Source organism: Rhinatrema bivittatum, chromosome 12, assembly GCF_901001135.1.
Source record: "Rhinatrema bivittatum chromosome 12, aRhiBiv1.1, whole genome shotgun sequence".
Lineage (NCBI taxonomy): Eukaryota > Metazoa > Chordata > Amphibia > Gymnophiona > Rhinatrematidae > Rhinatrema > Rhinatrema bivittatum.
This window is the reverse complement of record NC_042626.1, coordinates 10377570-10396143: the sequence shown is the minus strand read 5'-3', so window position 1 is coordinate 10396143 and position 18574 is coordinate 10377570. Positions and strand designations below refer to the sequence as shown.

General features: G+C 45.7%; 1 protein-coding gene and 1 long non-coding RNA gene across 5 annotated transcripts in view; one reads left to right on the top strand and one right to left on the bottom strand.

The window, feature by feature from the left end:
• SYT6 (synaptotagmin 6) overlaps positions 1 to 18574 on the top strand; it is a 123723-nt gene that overhangs the window by 87604 nt on the left and 17545 nt on the right. For all 4 annotated transcript variants that reach the window (XM_029572855.1, XM_029572857.1, XM_029572859.1 and 1 more), the window contains exon 4: positions 13855 to 13975. In XM_029572855.1, coding sequence (XP_029428715.1) covers positions 13855 to 13975 — 121 coding nt within the window. The remainder of the gene's footprint in view (positions 1 to 13854; positions 13976 to 18574) is intronic.
• LOC115073910 lies at positions 783 to 10279 on the bottom strand. Its single transcript, XR_003852149.1, has 4 exons — positions 10138 to 10279; positions 9010 to 9134; positions 2604 to 2672; positions 783 to 832 (listed from the first exon to the last, which is right to left on the bottom strand). It is a non-coding gene; the product is annotated as an uncharacterized LOC115073910 (long non-coding RNA).

The window sequence follows — 18574 nt, the reverse complement described above, 5'->3', positions numbered from 1 at the left end:
TTTAATAATTCATCCTGGCTTACGCAAAGTTGTGACGTGACATGGGATATCAAAAGCATAAATCATACAGTCAAGGGAGGCAACATTACGGCCCATCTGAGCTATTTCTCCTAGTGCACTTCAGTTCTCTTGTAAAATTAAAGCCCTCTCCCCTGAAAAATAAGCAAACAAACCCCAAAGCGCTACAACACAAACGGAAACAAAACACATACCAGGCTCGTTTCTTTGTGGAGCAAATGAAATAAATGCTTCTCCCCCGCCCCCCATCAATGGTTTCAGTATTTCTTTCTTGGGTGTTTGCAGTAGGACAGCCCCTCCCGTGCTGTAGACGGGCAGAGTCCTGTAGGAAACTGGATCCGCTGCAGACCTAAAATAACGATAGAGGCTTGAAGGCCACAACCTTCCGGCATCACTGGAGTAAGGGGCGCGAGTGATTTAGGAAGCTCACGTTGTCTCCGTATCGTTCTTGCGCTGGGCTACAAGGAGAAGCAGTAATCGTGGAGGCACCGTGGCGATCAGATGTAAAGCCCTTCACCAGAAGTTACGTTTCAAAGTATTTGCTACATCTGAAGAAGACGCGCAGATGTAATCCAGTCCGTTAATTAGTTACTACTAAGGCATCTGTATGGTGCTTCCTTTGGGCATATTCTCGGCCTTTCTGCGTCCTTTCAGCAAGAGCTTGCCATGCTGTAATAAACGTGGATAAAGGTGAACCGGTAGATGTAGTGCATTTGGATTTTCAGAAGGCGTTTGACAAAGTCCCTCATGAGAGGCTTTTAGGAAAAGTAAAAAGTCATGGGATAGGTGGTGATGTCTTTTCGTGGATTGCAAACTGGTTAAAAGACAAGAAACAGAGAGTAGGATTAAATGGTCAATTTTCTCAGTGGAAAAGGGTAAACAGTGGAGTGCCTTGATCTGCACAGACCAGTATTTTTTAATATATTTGTTTAATTTATTTATTATTTAAAATCTTTTCTATACCGTCAAGTAGTATACCATCACAACGGTTTACAATGAGGTACATATATACATTTTTGGAAAATATACAAGTTAATACTATCTATAGGAAGTGCCATTAGAGTCCGGTAACATAGTTTAGTAATAAAGGCTATTTGTAAAGTGTTTTTCTATGTTTCACAGATTTAATTTCATATATAACTGTATTGGAATGTATGTTTTGTTTTGATCAAACACACTTATTGAGCAGACAAGTGCTGCATTCTGATGTTCTGCTGCCAGGTTTCTTACTCTACTAATCACCGCTCTCTTTGTAAAAGGCTTGCTTGAACAGCCAGGTTTTTAAACTCTTTGGGGTAGATTTTCAAACAAGGCGCGTTGGCGTACTTTTGTTGGCGCTCCAGGCGCAAACAAAAGTACATGGGATTTTAGTAGATACGCGCGGAGCCGCGCGTATCCACTAAAATCCTGGATCGGCGCGCGCAAGGCTATCTATTCTGTATAGCCAGCGCGCGCCGAGCCGCGCTGCCTACCCCCGTTCCCTCCAAGGCCGCTCCGAAATCGGAGCGGCCTTGGAGGGAATCCTCTAACGCCCTCCCCTCACCTTCCCCTCCCTTCCTCTACCTAACCCACCCGCCCGGCCCTGTCTAAACCCCCCCCTTACCTTTGTTGGGGGATTTACGCCTCCCAGAGGGAGACGTAAATCCCCGCGCGCCAGCGGGCGGGTACGGAGGGCGCGGCCACGCCCCCGTACCCGCCCCCAAAACGCTGCCGACACGCCCCGAAAACGCCGCGCGGTTCGGGCCCGCCCCCCGACACGCCCCCCGACACGCCCCCTCCGAAAACCCCGGGACTTACGCGAGTCCCGGGGCTCTGCGCGCGCCGGTAGGCCTATGTAAAATAGGCTTCCCGGCGCGCAGGGCTCTTAAAATCCGCCCCTTTTTGAATAGTTTAAAATCTCTCTGTAGTCTAATTTCTAAGGGCATGGTATTCCACAGTATTGGTCCAGCTAAGGATAGAGCCCGTTCTCTAACTTGGGTCAGTCTTGCTGTTTTAACCGATGGGATGGTTAGGAGTGCTTTGTTAGCAGATCTGAGGTTTCTATGTGGGACATGAACACGTAGTGCTGTGTTCAGCCATTCTGCTTTTTCGTCGTGAATTAATTTATGTATTGTGCAAAGTGTTTTGTATTGAACTCTATATTCGATGGGTAGCCAGTGTTGTTTTGCTAAAGTTTCCGTAATGTGATCATTCTTTCGTTTACCAGTAAGTGTTCTTGTAGCAGAGGTTTGCAGTATTTGGAGTGGTCTTAATGTTGAGTATGGTAATCCTAGGAGAAGGGCATTACAGTAGTCTGTGCTAGCAAATATAAGTGCTTGTAATACTGTTCTGAAGTTTGTCAATGATAAAATAATCTGGAAAAAGGTAGGATGAACAAGATGATCAAATTTGCAGATGACACAATTATTTTGAGTTGTTAAATCACATGCGGATTGTGAGAAATTGCAGGAGGAACTTATGAGACTGGACAATTGGGCATTTAAATGGCAGATTACATTTAATGTGGACAAATGCAAAGTGATGCATATAGGGAAATGTAATCCATGTTGTAGTTACACTATATTAGGTTCCACATTAGGACTTACCACCCAGGACAAGGATCTGGAAGTCGTCATGGAGAATATTTTTTAAATCTTCAGCTCAGTGTATGGCAGCTATCAAAAAAGCAAACAGAATGTTGGGAATTATGAGGAAAGGAATGGAGAATAAAACACAGAATGTCATAATATCTTTGTATCACTCCATGGTGAGATTGTCCCTTAAGTACTGTGTGCAATTCTGGTCACCATATCTCAAAAAAGATATAGTTGTGATGGAGAAAGTACAGAGAAGGGTGATCAAAATGATAAAGGAGATGGAACAGCTTCTCTATGAGGAAAGGCTAAAGAGGTTAGGGCTGTTCAGCTTGGAGAAGACGGTTGGGGGATATGGTAAAGGTCTACAAAATCATGAGTGGATAAGAACAAATAAATGTGAATTAGTTATTTACTCTTTCAAAAAATACAGGGGGCAACAATGAAGTTAATAAGTAGCATATTTAAAACAAATCTTAGAAATTTCTTTTTCATGTAACGCATAATTAATTTGAAATTCCTTACTGGAGGATGTTGTTAAGGAAGATAGCTTGGCAGAGTTTAAAAATTGCTTGGCAAGTTCCTGAAGGAGATGTCCATAAACTGTAGCTCTAAGGGTGCAGGACTTGATGAAAGCCATTTCATACTGCCAAGCATTAGCAATATGGGATCCATTTACTGTTTGGGATCTTGCCAGGTACTTGTGGCCCAGATTGGCCACTGTCGGCGTCAGGATACTGGGCTTGTTGGACTCTTGGTCTGACCCAGTATGGCAATTCTTATGTAAACCTAGATGTGCATGTGACCTACAATAGACGTGACCCCCTACTCCTATCAAAAATGGACTTAGTTCTTGCTTTTTCTAGCGCGTAGGCGCCAGGATGGAAGGCTGTGCATTGGTGCAGGGATACATAGCCTTTCACGGGATATTATACAGTGAGTTGCTAGTTCAAATCAGGCCCAGATTGTGGCCTCCAAAAGGTTACCTGGTCTCTCCGTACACACCCCTGCTGGCTGTACCATGGTCCATGTGAAACTGCATTGATCCCAGGTGACCATACCATGAAAACTGACGCTGTTGACCCTAAATTGGGCTGCCAGTTGGCAGCTGAAGCAGAGAGGCTGGAGAGGGAAGGAGTAAGGATGAACGGCTTGCCACTTGAATTGAGATGCCTCCTCTTCCAGGTCGAAGCGGTGTGGGCGGAGAATCGCGTGCGGGTGCTGTCAGACTGGAATCTTTCCACGAGCAGCTATCAAGCAATAAATTGCCTCAGGGGAAAAAAAATAGATGTGTAAGGGGAAAGAAAACCAGCTTCAATCAGTGCTTATAATTTGCTAAGGATGAAATTTAATCTCCTGCAGCAACCTTTCCTGTGATTCTTTCAAGCCAAGACTGTTACCCTATGCAGAGATTTCACTTGTTCCCGTTCATTTCCTTCCTCGGTGCTTGAAAGTTATTTACATTTATTTGCTATTCAAGTGTGGCCTGCTTCAAGATACTGGGCTTGTTAGTATTCTGCGCATCCGAAAGCAAGAAATGCCGCTCCTTGCCCTTACAAGAAAATAAATGAGAAATTTATTTAGCAGCCAGCGTGGGGCCTGAGCGAGATCCCGCTTCCCTGAAACCAAACCACTTCAAGGTACTTCCCCCCCCCCCCCCCCAGTCCCATTGCTGCACTAACAGCTGAATTTTCTCCTCGACCGATCACTTTATCAGCCTGGGAGTAAAGTCGCGCGTCGGAAAGACAAATGCAATACATGCTTTATCAGTGCCCCATGATCACGTAACGTGACTTCCCTCTCCGGCAGAGTCTGTGCTCAAGAAATACCGCATAGAAACTCAATCTCTTGACTCGCCGCAGACCAACCTGACCATTCCTACCAAAAGAAACGTAAGAAGTGCCACGTTGGGTCAGAACAAAGGTCCATCAAGCCCATCTCCTGTCTGATAGTGGCCCATCTGGGTCGTTTAGAAGTGCCCATCAGATCCCCCAAGCCTGCCTAATGTTTGTCAATGGACGTGGACCTCCAGGAGCTTTCCCCAAACCTTTTTTTGAACCAAGTTGCACTCCTAGCCTATCCCTCCTGAAAGAGCACAGCACTTCTAGAAGGCCAAAGCCTTTCTATGCCCGATTCTCTGAAGAGCTGTCCCCATTCTGCCTCTGCAGACATCCCAGACAGGATGTCGCCTCTTAACCCTTTGCACAGACTCGCCATCGGCATACGGATGGTTTAGAGGAGAGCCTGCACCACCTGATGGGCCTATCTCCACCGAAGCAAACAGGTCAGGCAGCTGTGCTGATTCAAGAAGAATTTTGCAGACCCACTACAGTTCAGAATTAACTGCTCGGCAGAAGAGGGCGGCCGACAGGCCGAATTAACCCATCCAATCTTACCACTACGGGCTGGTCTGTAAAGCAGGGCTTTGATCACGGATCCTAGACACCCCCCCCCCCCCCCCCCCGCCACACACACAGCTCATCCTGTCAATAAGAGGCAGCCCTGCCCCATTTTGATAGTGTTCCCTCTCAGGACGTCCTAACTTTGCGAAGACTTTCATCCTTAAAATCCCGCCCCCCTCAGGGGTCTTTGCACTATTTCAAGTGCAGTCCTGGGGACTCTGTGGCAAAGTAAATTAGAATAATCTCCCCATTGCGCAACTTGTCCTGGTGCTTTGCTGGCAAATTCCACTTCCCCTTAAGACCTAGCTTTAAAAATAGTAATCGGGACATTTTGTCACCCACAGTGCTCCATTTAACGATCAGGGGTGGTAGGAGGAGGCACCGTCACCACTCGCTGTCATTCTGCCATCTGCAGTCTCTCTCTGCCTGTGCTGTTTTCTTGGGGGAGGGGAGGGGCAAGACTGAATCTTTAACTAATCTCATTGTCGTGTTAAAAGAGAAGATTATCTTCTGAGATTGAGTCATTTCCAGTTATCGCCTACTATAAAGAGTACACATGGCTCTCTGTTACAATTTCCTTTCTTTTGGTCCAGCAGATTTCTCCTCCTCTTTTGGACTTCCAGCCCAATCAGAACCAGCCATTGTAGGGTTTTATTCCCCTCCTTCCCCCCCCCCCCCTTTTCATATCCCCCGCTCAACTGAGTCCAGGCGCGCAGCAAAGACCCTTGGCTGGGATCCACAGACCCCGGCACCCTCTGAAACTCGGATTCCAGGACCTAGGTGTCGCCATTGAGCCATGGTTAAGATTGGCCAAGCTCCTGTCACAGCGGTCCCCTGACTGTGAGGCATGAGCTGTGGTTCTCTCAGGACCCTTTTAACCAGACAGAGGTTGCCTGCGTCGTACGATGATGTGGACACCTTCTGCAGCTTCCCTAGCCCAGGCTACCCCCAAGGAGCAAGGAGGTGGGCTCAGCACTCTTGCGTGGCTACCTGGAAATCGTTTTGATTGGAATGTTTTAAGCTGCTGTGGGTTTGTTGTTCGCGTTTGCACCCAGAGAAAAAGCTAGAGACACTCCCAGAATGTCTTGCTGCCTGTTAAGAGTGAACAATAAAGTTGTTTTCTCTCCCAGGAAAATGCTTGAGGCCTGATTTCACTACGGATGTTTGTTAAAGTACGTGAGGCCTGGTTCATTATGGATGTTTTCCTCACTCTCTGAGTATGGGAGGAGGGGGAAAGATTGGTGAATCAGCACCAAAGACTGCAGCGTGATACTTCCACTCAACCTGTTCAATTATGGAGAATTAGCTCGGTGAAAATAATATTGATTACGCTAAAATATAAAGAGAAATTAGAGTCAAAAACTTTTGGGGATTTTGCTGATGGTTTTTAAAGATTTTTTTTTAACACAACCGTCTCCGTAGTATCTGGTGTACCTAATAGACTTATTTCTTGTGGTTAATTAAGAATATTATTTAAAAGCAATGCTATAGGGAGCTTTTGGGTCTCTGTTGAAGAGCTGTGGCTTTATGAGGTCTCTGCACAATATAAGCCTTTACAGGACTATTAAGCTGCCATTTGGGGGCCAGTTTCCAGCTGCTTTCATCACCTTTCTTCCGGCCATGAAGACTTATTTTGAAAATGCAAGAAGAGGGACGTGAATTCCACACACGCGTTTCAGGAGTCTGGGCCCTTGATGGGTAAGGCGATCGGAAAGCTCCATGGTAGAAGAGGCAGCCTTGTCCGGTCCTGGTTTTGCCCCATTCCAGATTCCCAGAAGGAACAGAAATATAGTGATCCAGAGGTGCAAAGAAGAACGAGACCAGGAGTGGCTCAGCCTGTGCCTCGTGACATGGAGTCCGTCTTAAGGATACATTGCAGGGTTGCTCTACTGAGTACCTTTTTCTTTTACTAGAGCGCTTGTTCATGGAAGAGCAGGGCATTTGAAGCCCTGATCCATACTTTGATTCCAAAAAGAACAGATACATTTTAAGTGACATCTTTCCTTCCCCCCCCACCCGCCACACACACCTGCTCTCTGATTATCACAAGCACTGGGGGCCAATGTCTCTCTAATTTTTTTCAGGTACCCACAGGCTCTTAAATTGGCAGTTTGCCCCATTTTCCAGGTTTTTGTTCCTGAACGATGGGAAGGATCCTTGGTATCTTTCAGCAGAATAAAAAGGCAGTAAAAGGAAACCACAGAATGATCACCTTCCAGTGTGGTAAATACCTTTATTGGCATCTAAACGTCTCAGTAATGTGTGGGCATGCTCACTTGGCCTTGTAGCATGTCTGTGCAGTCTCTTCTACTGCAAGATTCTGCCTTTGCTTTTTAAATTTAATTAAAAATCAAATTCAAGGGGACTGGATAGCTCAAAGGAATTGGTGCTGGGTTAAATCCAGGTAAGCAGTGGCTTACAAAAATGGCTTTCAAGAAACGAGTTGGCGCTGTTAGTCTATATCACAATCAAGCCCCCTCCTCTCCCTGACCCCGCCCCCCCTAGAATTAATTGGCACCATGATTGGCAGTGCCAGCAGAGAGGCCAAAGATCACATAGGTATGAAGACTACATCGACCTGTTCAAGTGGATCCTTTGACAGGGTCTTGTAGGGGAAGCTTGGGTGCTCACGGCTTATTCCGTAGATGTGTGCAACATTTTGGGTTCTAGGGTTATCAATTCAACACCTTTTATGAGCACTAAACGTTCCGCTGATTGGATCCAGCCTTCTTCCAGATGTCTGTTATAGGCCGACCTTACTGGTGATATAAAGCAGCCCCCCATATCCATTTAATGCATCATGTGCTTGAAGAGTTATCCAATTATCTCATAACAGCGTCCAGTCATGGCTTGGCAGAAGATGAATAATGTGATAACAGTAAAAAAAAAAAAAAAAAAAAGCCTTCCTTAAAATCAGTTTGTATTTTCCTTTCCATAGCTTCCAAGAAAATCCCTTTGCCTTTCTTATAAATGGAAGCATGTTTTCTCTAATTGGCCCACTGTTGACCTTTCAGTCTGCTTCTGTTAGCTCAGAGATGTGATTATTGGCCTCGTATTAACTGCATCGCCACAGGCAGTAACTCCGCCTGGTAAATGCGTTGCAAAAGGAGGCAGGAGCACGGTTGTTTCGTTCCGAAAACCAGTTTTATGCCACGTTGGACAACAAAATACCAAGGTGGCTTAGACACGCGGCCTACTCCATGCTAGTGGGGAAAGCTGCTTCTGAGGGGCTGAGCACAATGGTCCCACCTCCCATGCTCCATCTGGGGAAGAATGGCAGGGGGAGACGGGATTGCAATAGAACAAATTCAACAGACTGGGATAAAAATGACAAAATGCGCCCAGCAGATCGGGAACTTGACTGGGATTCTTCCTCTCCCCCCGCCCACCCTCTGCTGTCATGATCGACATTGGTTACTCAGTAAACCACACTCTAGGGCAAATGCCCTGGTGCGAAGTGAGGGTTTAGTTTGGCGATTTCTGATTGAGGTGATTTTGCCTCGTCGTAGAGCAGCAGGACAGAGGTCGGGGGCAGAGCATAGGCTTCATAGGTGCAGCTTCCTGGCATCCTCCATGAATGGTTCCTTCTCCTCACTATTTTAAAAGCCTTTTCAGCCAGAAGAAAGTTCTAGAACAGGGAGTCAGTGAGGGTACGCTCGGCAGTAGCGTTAGAAAATATGGAGTTGCTCCAGGAAGAAGCTTGAGCAGACTTAGATGGGTTTTATGGTCCTTATCTGCCGTCATGTTCCACAGTAAAATATTCTTCTGTGGTACTGCGATGCCCCTATAGGCTGATGTGAACGTGTCCTGCAGTTTCTACTATTTTTCTTTTTCATCCTAACTGTAATCTTTTCCTGGCATATTTAGGGATGGGAGGGAGGGGAGTCAATAAACATTGATTTTGTTCATCCCTAGGAAAACAAATATTATGACTATCACTATATTAAGGTGGGCATATTTAATATTTTTTTTTGCAGTCGTTTACATGAAAGGGTAGCCGGAATCGGTTCTCTTACCTAGCATCAGATGAGTCCTCAGCAGAATGGAAATAGCACGCTGTTCCCTTTGATGAATGTCATATCCTTCTCTTAGTCATTTGAAGAAATCCCGCCGGGACAGTGTGGGGCTGACATTTTTCTTTCTGATTAAAAGGTAATTGAGATCAGTTCACTATTAGAAATCGTAGATTAGCACACTGAGGTGCATTTACTGTTTTTTAAGATTGTAATTTTGCTTCTAAAAAAAAACTGAGCTAGGGATGGAAAAATGTGGATATTGTTCTTATTTTTGCAAGTCTACTTGTAAGTTTTTTTGAAAACAGTCAACTTAAAGGGAGCAGTGTAAAAGTAGAGAGGAAGATAAAAATATAAAAATAGTAATGAATATGAGTCTGGCACCATTTTGGAACTGGGACAGGGCAGGACAGGACAGGAGCAACTGGGGATTGTTCCTGCCCCTTTCTACTTGGCAAATTCATGCAGACCTCACGAAGTGGTAAGATACTTCTGGGTGTGGGAGGGAGCTCATGGGAAAGGCCATGGGGTTGGGGTTAATCAGTTGTTTTCTCTTTCAAAAAGTACAAAGACTAGGGGGCACACAATGAAGTTACTAATAAGAGAAAATTATTTTTTTACTCTATGTATAATTAAGATTTGGAATTCATTGCCAGAGGATGTGGTGAAAGCTGTTAGTGTAACTGCATTTAGAAACCATTAAGAAAGGTTTGGCCAAGTTCCTGGAGGAATTAAGGTGAAGATGCAGAAATCCACTTCTTATCCCTGGGATAAGCAGCTTGGAATCTCTCCACCCCTTGGGATCCTGTCACGTACTTGTGACCGGGAGGAGCCATTGTTGGAAACAGGATGCTGGGCTTGATGGACCTTTGGTCTGACCCAGTATGGTAAGTCTTACCTGCTTATGTTTATCCTTTGTTGACTTTCCAAAATGAAAATCATAAAAAAATAAATACATAAAACAGCAGATTTTGAGGGAGAGAGGAAGTTTTGTGTCATTTCTAAACTAAATGTGAGTGTTTTGCGTTTTTCATTTCATTAAAAACAAACGAGCACCCCTATTCTAAATGAGTTGACAGTAAACTGTGTATGTCTTTCGCTCGGTAGTAAAGTGGCATTTAGGATTCTCACTCCTTACAGCTCTCGGTCCAGCTTCTCTCGCCTCCTCTAAGCCTCTAGATGCTTCTTTTTCTTCCTGTCGCTCAAATCATTCTTACCCCGAGCTAGGAACTGTAGTAAATGCTTGACGTAATTACCCAAACAATGCGCCCGAAATCTGTGAACTGCATAAATATAGAAAAAAAGAATCTAAAATAAATAAATGCTTGAAGCTCATAGGGTCTCAGCATTGGTTAAAATACAAATTATGTCATTATTGCGATAAATCGGAGAAGACCCTGCACTCAGATCCCCTTCTCATGGACCTGTGCCAGAGGTGGAATTGGTGTTGGAGAAAACTGCGTTGAAAGAGAAGGGGCGAGGAGAACATTTCGAATAGACACCGCCCTGCCTTGCATTAAGGATGATATTGAAAGCAAATAGACTGAAGTTGGCAGCTCCTGGAGCTCTCTCTACATCATGACAAGATGTAACCTATCTCGGGCAGGAAGCACGGGGGCGATGCGATGCATTCCGCGAGGGGAGGAGGTGCCACTCTACAGTCAGTGAAAGAGTTGGCCATACTTCCCCCAACTTAACTTGTGCCTGAATATATTTCAGTGGTTGCAACATGGCACCTAGTTCTTGACGTCCTGTTAGATGGTTGTGGTTTCTGAAGCAAAAAGACAAGACAACTCTCTCTCTCTTTCGCTCTCAAAAAGATGACTTGTTTGTTTTGAAAATCTCATGCTAGAAAAACCTACAGGACAGGACCAAAGCTCAAAGTCTTTGCAATCATGTTCCCCGTGAGAATAGGTGTCCAGTGCATTCCTTCCCCCTCTGGAGAGCTGGAAGTGCCTCTCTGTACTAACCCCAAGCGAGAGCACCATAATCAAAGTGTGCACATATTGAAAATCTTTAACCTCCCCCTCCGCTGTCCAGAGAATCGCTGTATTGATTAGGAAGTTGCTATGACAGAAGAGGCAGCTGGAACATTTTTCACACGCTTCTCTTTCTGTACATCGATCTAATGATAGATCTCTTTTTCTAGGCAGCCTGCAGCCACGCTTGCTGTTTGGGTTTTAAGCCATGTGAAGCATGGTTTGGATATTTTAATTTCCTGAATGACCCGCCCTGGGGCAAGAACTGGGCTCACTTCATTCCAGCCAAGGTTTACTCGTCTGACCTCACGAGGCTGGGAGACCGGGCATCCGAATGGCAGATGAAATGCACTGTGGACGAGTGCAAGGTGATGCACGTGGGGGAAATACAGTCCCGGCGGCAGGTAACACCAAGCTGGGAGTCGCCTGCCAGGAAAAGGACCTTGGAGTCCTTGAGGACAATACGCTGACATCCTCGGCTCATTGTGCTGTGGCGGTCAAAAACAGCAAACAGAATGCTAGGAATGATCTGGAAAGGAAGGGGGGGAATAAACCGGAAAATATCACATTGCCTTTGAATCGCGTCATGGTGTGACTGCACCTTGAGTGCTGTGTGCAGTTCTGGCCGCCCCCATCTCAAGAAAGGTGTAGCGGAACTGGAAGACGTGCAGAGGAGGGCGATAAAAACAACAAGGGGAATGAACATGTCTCCCGTGACGAGAGGCTACGCAGGCGAGGGTTTGTCAGCGTGGAAAAGAGAGGGCTGAGAGGGGACGGGATGTAAGTTTATAAAATCATGAGCGGGCCGGAATGAAGGACGGTGATTTACCCTTTCAGATAATACTAAAACAAGGGGGGCAATCCAAGAAACTAACAACCAGCAGATTTAAAACAGATCACAGGAAAGTACTTTGTCACTCAGCGCACAGTCAAGCTGTGGAATCCGTTGCCAGAGGACGTGGTGAAGGCGACGAGCACGGTGGCGTTTTAAAAGAGGCTTGGACAAGCTCCTGGAGGAAGAGTCCAAAAAAACATTATTAGGCAGGAAGACTAAAGAAAGCCATTGTTATCCCTTTATGGGATCTGCCAGTTGCTTGTGATCCATGTTGGCCACTGTCAGATAGAATGCTGGGCTAACTGGACCTTGATCTGACCCATCTGGCCTCACATTCACACCTAATTATGATTGGCTGTATTCTAATTATCGATTATTTCTATGTATACTGTATGATGCCACCTAAAAGTTTACTTGTGGTTTTTATATTATGTCATAAATGTGGTTTTTTTCCCCCCCCAGGCTAAGGAAGGCTGAGCTAGATTCCTGGTAAATGCTTTTATACTTTGGTATGTGTTTCATTATCTCTGACCCAAGAGAATCTAAGACACGTTGCACTTACTCCTTTCTGATAGAGGCCCTCATGCTGTCATTTAATTTTGTGCTCAAGGTTACAGGCCTTTTCATCCTATTTGTGGGCCTTTTCACTTCTTGCTGAATTTAGGATATTCTTGCAGCAGCTCAGAAACTTGCAGAGGATTCTGGGAGTTTCAGGACTCCCTAGCAGAGGCTTCTGGGGACTTCCAGGCTACACCTGTGGCTCCTGCCTTAATGTGATCTTCACTTGCTGAATATCGCTCTGCGTGTGGCAGAGGAGACATTTTCTGCACTGCATCCCTATTAAGTGATCATTTGGTGTTTTTAAGCCAGACTGGCCTGTTTTTTCTGCAGCAAGGGGGAAGCCAAGAGCTCGGTATTCAGGCTTTGGGCAAGCCCTTTCTCACTACCTGGGACTGAGCTGTGGCAACACTATGGGCCATCTTGTTTCCGGCAGGTCTTGGTTAAATTACCACATTTCCCATTCAGGCGGCAAAAGACTGAATTAGCCATGAGCAATGTGGACCTCACGCCCCATGGATCTTGCAGTGCAGCACAAAGCTCGTTAAAGTCTTAAGGCTGTTGGGATTGGATTTTGTGTCGTCTCCACACTCAGAGAATATTGTACCACTCCCATTGCATAGCCGTTTCAGCCATTCCAGCTTATTCTGTCACACCTGAGCAGGTAAGACGCCCTCAGCTATGCCTTAGCAGGTAAATAATATTTAGAAAATTTGCCACAAATGGGCCTGATTGAACTCTCGGTAAGAGCTGGATGGACTCATCCCCCTGCATATCGGCATGGTAAGACCTTTCCTGTTCGCACGCTCTCTCATCCAGTTCTGTGCTTTTCGTATTTTTTTTAATCTGCTCAGGGATGTGGAGAGCGAGAGCGAGCTCTGATGAATTCATAAGTGAAATGTCAAGGAAGAAGCAAGGAAAATTAAAAATATCAAAAGTAATGTCCCCATGGAAATGGGCTAAAGTATCCAACCCCACAGAGAAGAAAGAGCATTTATAATCAGGGCAGGGATTTTCGATGGCGGTGTTTTCTTCTTACAGAGCAGGTTTTAAAATAAACGCTAATTAAAATAAATCTATATATACATATATTTGTGGTGGGATAACAGAGTCAATTCTTGGGGCAAAACATCCTAAATGCATAATGGAAAATAAAACCTCCCTCCATTCTGGTGTCTCTTATCAGGACAAAGATTTATATCAAAAGTACTGCTGGGAGCATATTAGCTGGTCAGCTGTGCGAGAGTTTCAGGATAAAACTTAGCAAAATCTGTTTGTGTACGGGCTGGTGCAATTATCCAACTTAGTTTTATTTCTATATTCAGAAATCCTTGCCCTTAACTAACTTGGCTGCTGAAGGGAGCTCAGCTGCTCACTGATGCATTATTGCCCCGGGGCAAACCTCGTGCACACATGTGTGGAAGGATATTTGTCTTTCCATAGTTTGATTTCTAATGCTAATTCTTTTTATTTCAGGAAAGTGTGGACCTGGGGGAGATTATGTTTTCTCTCTGTTACCTTCCAACGGCCGGTCGTCTTACCTTAACGGTAATTAAGTGCAGGAATCTCAAAGCAATGGACATCACCGGTTATTCAGGTAGGTGGAGACCCCTCTCCTCTTTGTCTCTCTCTTGCTTTGCTTTACCGCTGTCTGGTCCTTCGTGCGGGAGCATCTTGCCGGAGGGAATTCCACACGCAGGTAACAATTCCTCATTTTACTCCCACGTCCCGTCCTGCATTCAGAGGACAAGGCCTGGAGCTGCCCCCTCTCATGGGCATAGGAGCAGGATGCAGTTCCTGCAACAACGCGTCACTTCTGCTCCTTCGCTGACCCTGCCATGGTTCCCTCAAGCAGTCGTGCTCAAACTGGTCCTCGGGGTCCCCTTTCCCCCAGCCAGTCAAGTTTTCAGGCAATCCCTCATGAGTATGCATGAGATACATTTGCATTTATTTGGAGGCCTTGCATGCATATTCATGAGGGATATCCGGTCTTGCCTGACTGGCTAGGAGGGGCCTGAGGACCTGTTTGAGCACTGCTGGTTCCAGATTGCCTTTTCAGGAGTCTTGAGGGAGAGATAAAATACGAAGCACGGCCCCTGTCCAGAGAGAGAGAGGCTCTAGGTCAGGGGTGGGCAATTCCGGTCCTCGAGGGCTGCAAACCAGTCGGGTTTTCAGGATTATCCTTAATGAATATGCATGAGAGAGACCTGCATACACATTGCCTCAGTTGTATGCAAATCTATTTCATGCATATTCATTAGGAGTATCCTGACTGGTTTGCAGCCCTCGAGGACCGGACTTGCCCACCCCTGCTCTAGGTGGAGTTTCATCTTCTGCTCCCATAAGCAAGAGTTTTGAAACTCTGTCCTTGGCACCTTGGCCCGGGTCTGGTTTTCAAGATTAACCAAAATCAATGAAAACTAAACGTGGCTCGGAAAGCAAATCTAACTTATGAATATTCATGGCAGATAGAAGGCCCTGTTGTAGTGGTTGGAGCAGGGGGCTACGACCCAGGGAAACCAGGGTTCAAATCCCGCTGTGGCTCCTTGTGACCCTGGGCAAGTCACTTCATCCACCATCACCTCAGAAATAAAGAAAATCTTCCCTCAGCGGATTTGTTTTAAAGACTTGTTCCCGAGAGAGGCTGTTCCCACATCCCCAATCATTGGACAGATTGTCATTGCAGGAGGGCACTCGATTCTGTTAAGCTTAAGGCTGGTCTCAAACTTGTGGCAGATACAATTCTTGGTCTTGTTTCTCTTTTCTTCTGGGGGGGTTGTGGATGGGTTAGCGTGTCCAAGATGCCCGTAGCTACTAACGCTCATCCCATGTAAACTGCATGTAGTTGCGGCTGTTAGCTATGATCCTGCATTTCAGAAAATTCCCATGCCGCCATTGAAACGCGGCAAGTTTTACGCCAGTCCGGGAGCTGGCGTTAAGATGTGCCGCGCTCAAGAGCTCAACCACTAAAACAAAAATCCTGCTTTCTGTGGTTCCTCCTGTTAGTATCATCGTGATACCTAAGTAGGAGGAACCACAGAAAGCAGCATCACGCAAAAATAAAAAGTCATGGGAAAAATCATTTCTGGGCGTGGAGCGGCGGACAGCAGTGGCTGCCCTGCTCCTCAAACGGAGAGGTGAGCGCTACCCTCCGGCCGGCCCAGGGTAGCGGGCTTGGGCGGCCCTTGGTGGCTCCAGTCACTTGCAGAGGGAAGGTGCCGACACTTTAAAATTCATGTATTCACTTTATCACAGTGCTGATTGGTCCATTCACGGTCACATGTCAGTGAAAAGACCAATCCCCTTTCAGAATGCTGTCCTAAAAGGTGATTGGTCCTTTCACTGACAATGTCAGTGAAAAGGACCAATCGGGAACAGCCCTGCTGAGGTTGGGGAGGGAGCTCTGGCCAGGTCAGCTGTTGGACGACCGATGCTTGAGCACTAGGGACGCACAAGTTTTACCTAGCATGTCCTTATTAGCGTGGCAGCTTATTAACATATTGCATCGCACGCCCAGGAGAGGTGCGATATAGTTGCGATGGAGAAGGTACAGAGAAGGGCGACCAAAATGATAAGGGGAATGGAACAGCTCCCCTATGAGGAAAGGCTGAAGAGGTTAGGACTTTTCAGCTTGGAGAAGAGACGGCTAAGGGGGGATATGATAGAGATGTTTAAAATCATGAGAGGTCTAGAACGGGTAGATGTGAATCGGTTATTTACTCTTTCGGATAATAGAAGGACTAGGGGGCACTCCATGAAGTTAGCATGGGGCACATTTAAAACTAATCGGAGAAAGTTCTTTTTTACTCAACGCACAATTAAACTCTGGAATTTGTTGCCAGAGGATGTGGTTAGTGCAGTTAGTATAGCTGTGTTTAAAAAAGGATTGGATAAGTTCTTGGAGGAGAAGTCCATTACCTGCTATTAAGTTCACTTAGAGAATAGCCACTGCCATTAGCAATGGTTACATGGAATAGACTTAGTTTTTGGGTACTTGCCAGGTTCTTATGGCCTGGATTGGCCACTGTTGGAAACAGGATGCTGGGCTTGATGGACCCTTGGTCTGACCCAGTGTGGCATCTTCCTATGCTCTTATGTGGATGTGCATGCATTGAGAAAGCGTGTGGCCAGGTTGGACGCATGTTTTTACACGCCCAACATTGCATCGGCCTGATGATCTTTCCAGTTGTTCAGGCCTGACCCCCCTTGAGTTATCACTGCAGAGTCTCCCAGTGAGGCTCAATCATCCTTTGAGTTGATAAACCAGACAGTCTCTTGTGATATTTCAGGTTTTTTTTTTTTTTTCTTCAATCTAGACTTGGCTTGCAGTGCATGAATAGTTTTATTTTGGCAACATCTATAATAATTTTCCATGACAACTGCTCCGTGATAGCTCAATTACAAATGGATGGGGAAAATTTATGGCTCATTTTTCACTGATCATAACTACATATTAATTTGACTTCAATCCAATTTTGTATTTAAGCTTAGCAAAATGACTCCGTTTCATTTTGCTCTCTGTGATTCAATTTGTGGAAATAACAAAAATTATTAATCCACCGCTGCAGTTAGGGATGGGAATATCCTGGACTCAGATTTTTATCACCATCAGGGGCCATCCTCGATAGGAAGGTTGGCGGTGCCAGTGTACCAGTTGTGTCTAGGCTGGGCGTTTTGCTTGTGTTTCTACATCTTGACCTTTGTTCGAGGTCATAGTTTTCTCCGAGTTTGCCCTTTCAGCCTCCAGTCCGCACTCAATATTATGCTAATGAGGTCTTAGATCAGAGCTTTCCAAACTTTTCACGTTGGTGACACACGTTCTAGACAAACATAATTTCACGACACGGTAATTCAGTCTATTAGCAAACCAGAGGTTAAAGGTTAAACGAACGAAACGTATTTTGACAATTTATGTTTCCTTAAATATATACATAAATAAAATGTTTCACGACACAACCTTTCATTTATATTAAAAATATATAATATTCCAAGATTAATGTTATTAACAATGTCTGTCTGTCCCCCACACACTCATCTCTCTCCCCCACCCCACCCCCAGCACATGTCTGGCCCCCACACTCATGTACCTCTTCTTTTTGACTGTTCCCAGTTAACTGCTTCACTCCCATCAGGGTTCAAGCCTGCCGTGGTGCACGACACCTTCCAGGATCACCAGACACTGTTGCTTGCAGTCAGTACCTGTTTGCCCACGAGCTCCTCGTGGCCAGGCCTCATTGGCAGCAGCAGCCAATGACAGGGACAGCTGGGCTCAAGTCCCACCCACAAGCCCAAAAAAACCTGCAATCGACAGCAAAAATCGCCCAATAATAAGCAACCCGCGAACTGGAGAAAAAAAAAAAGCGAATTCCTAGAAAAAAAGCCCAAACTCGCGTCTTGAGTTGATGGCACGGCGTCACGTGCCGTCGCATGCACATGACGCTGGAGGAGAGCGGCTATGTGGACCGGGCTTTTAATGTGCCACGTTCGTGCGACACACACCTGCACACTAACGTGTCGCGACACACAGCTTGGAAAGCTCTGTTCTAGATCATTGCAAAATGCTTCTGCACTGGCTGCTGCTGCTGTGCTGTCCAGAGCTAAAATCATGATGCATCTCTCCGTTACCCACTAACAGATATATACATACATATGGGACCAGCTCTGCTCTACTCGCTTATCAACTTTGGAGTTCTTCCTTATGCTTCCATTTTTAATTTGTGCTAAGCAGCATAGAATAGTTTTGTTCAGATACCAGAAGAGCTGGGTGCCACGTGCCTTGGGTCTCTGGCCTAGCCTGGTGTTCATTGGGGATCACGCTCAGGTGGGGGGAGCCACGCAATGAAAATGAATGAAATTCAGGGTCTGGAGGACTTAGGTTACTCCTGCACCCAGTGGCGTGTCATCCCAAAACACCAAGAAAACGTTGATTATTTGGGAGATGTTTAGAGGTTGTTGTCTGTGGTGCATCGGATGTTATACATACGTCTGTGTGGATACCTATTCGTGTACGTGGGTGCTCAGCTGGAATTTCATTTACTGCCTTCAGACTGCTCTGATTTTCCACATTCTGACAAGTTCAAGCTGAAAAGGCAGCAACTAATAACGTTTTCCGTCAAGTTGCTGATATCCTGCCTTTTATAGAAAGGTTATTTTGGCAGGTGGTGGGGGAGGGGGTTAGAAACTAATCAGAAAGCTG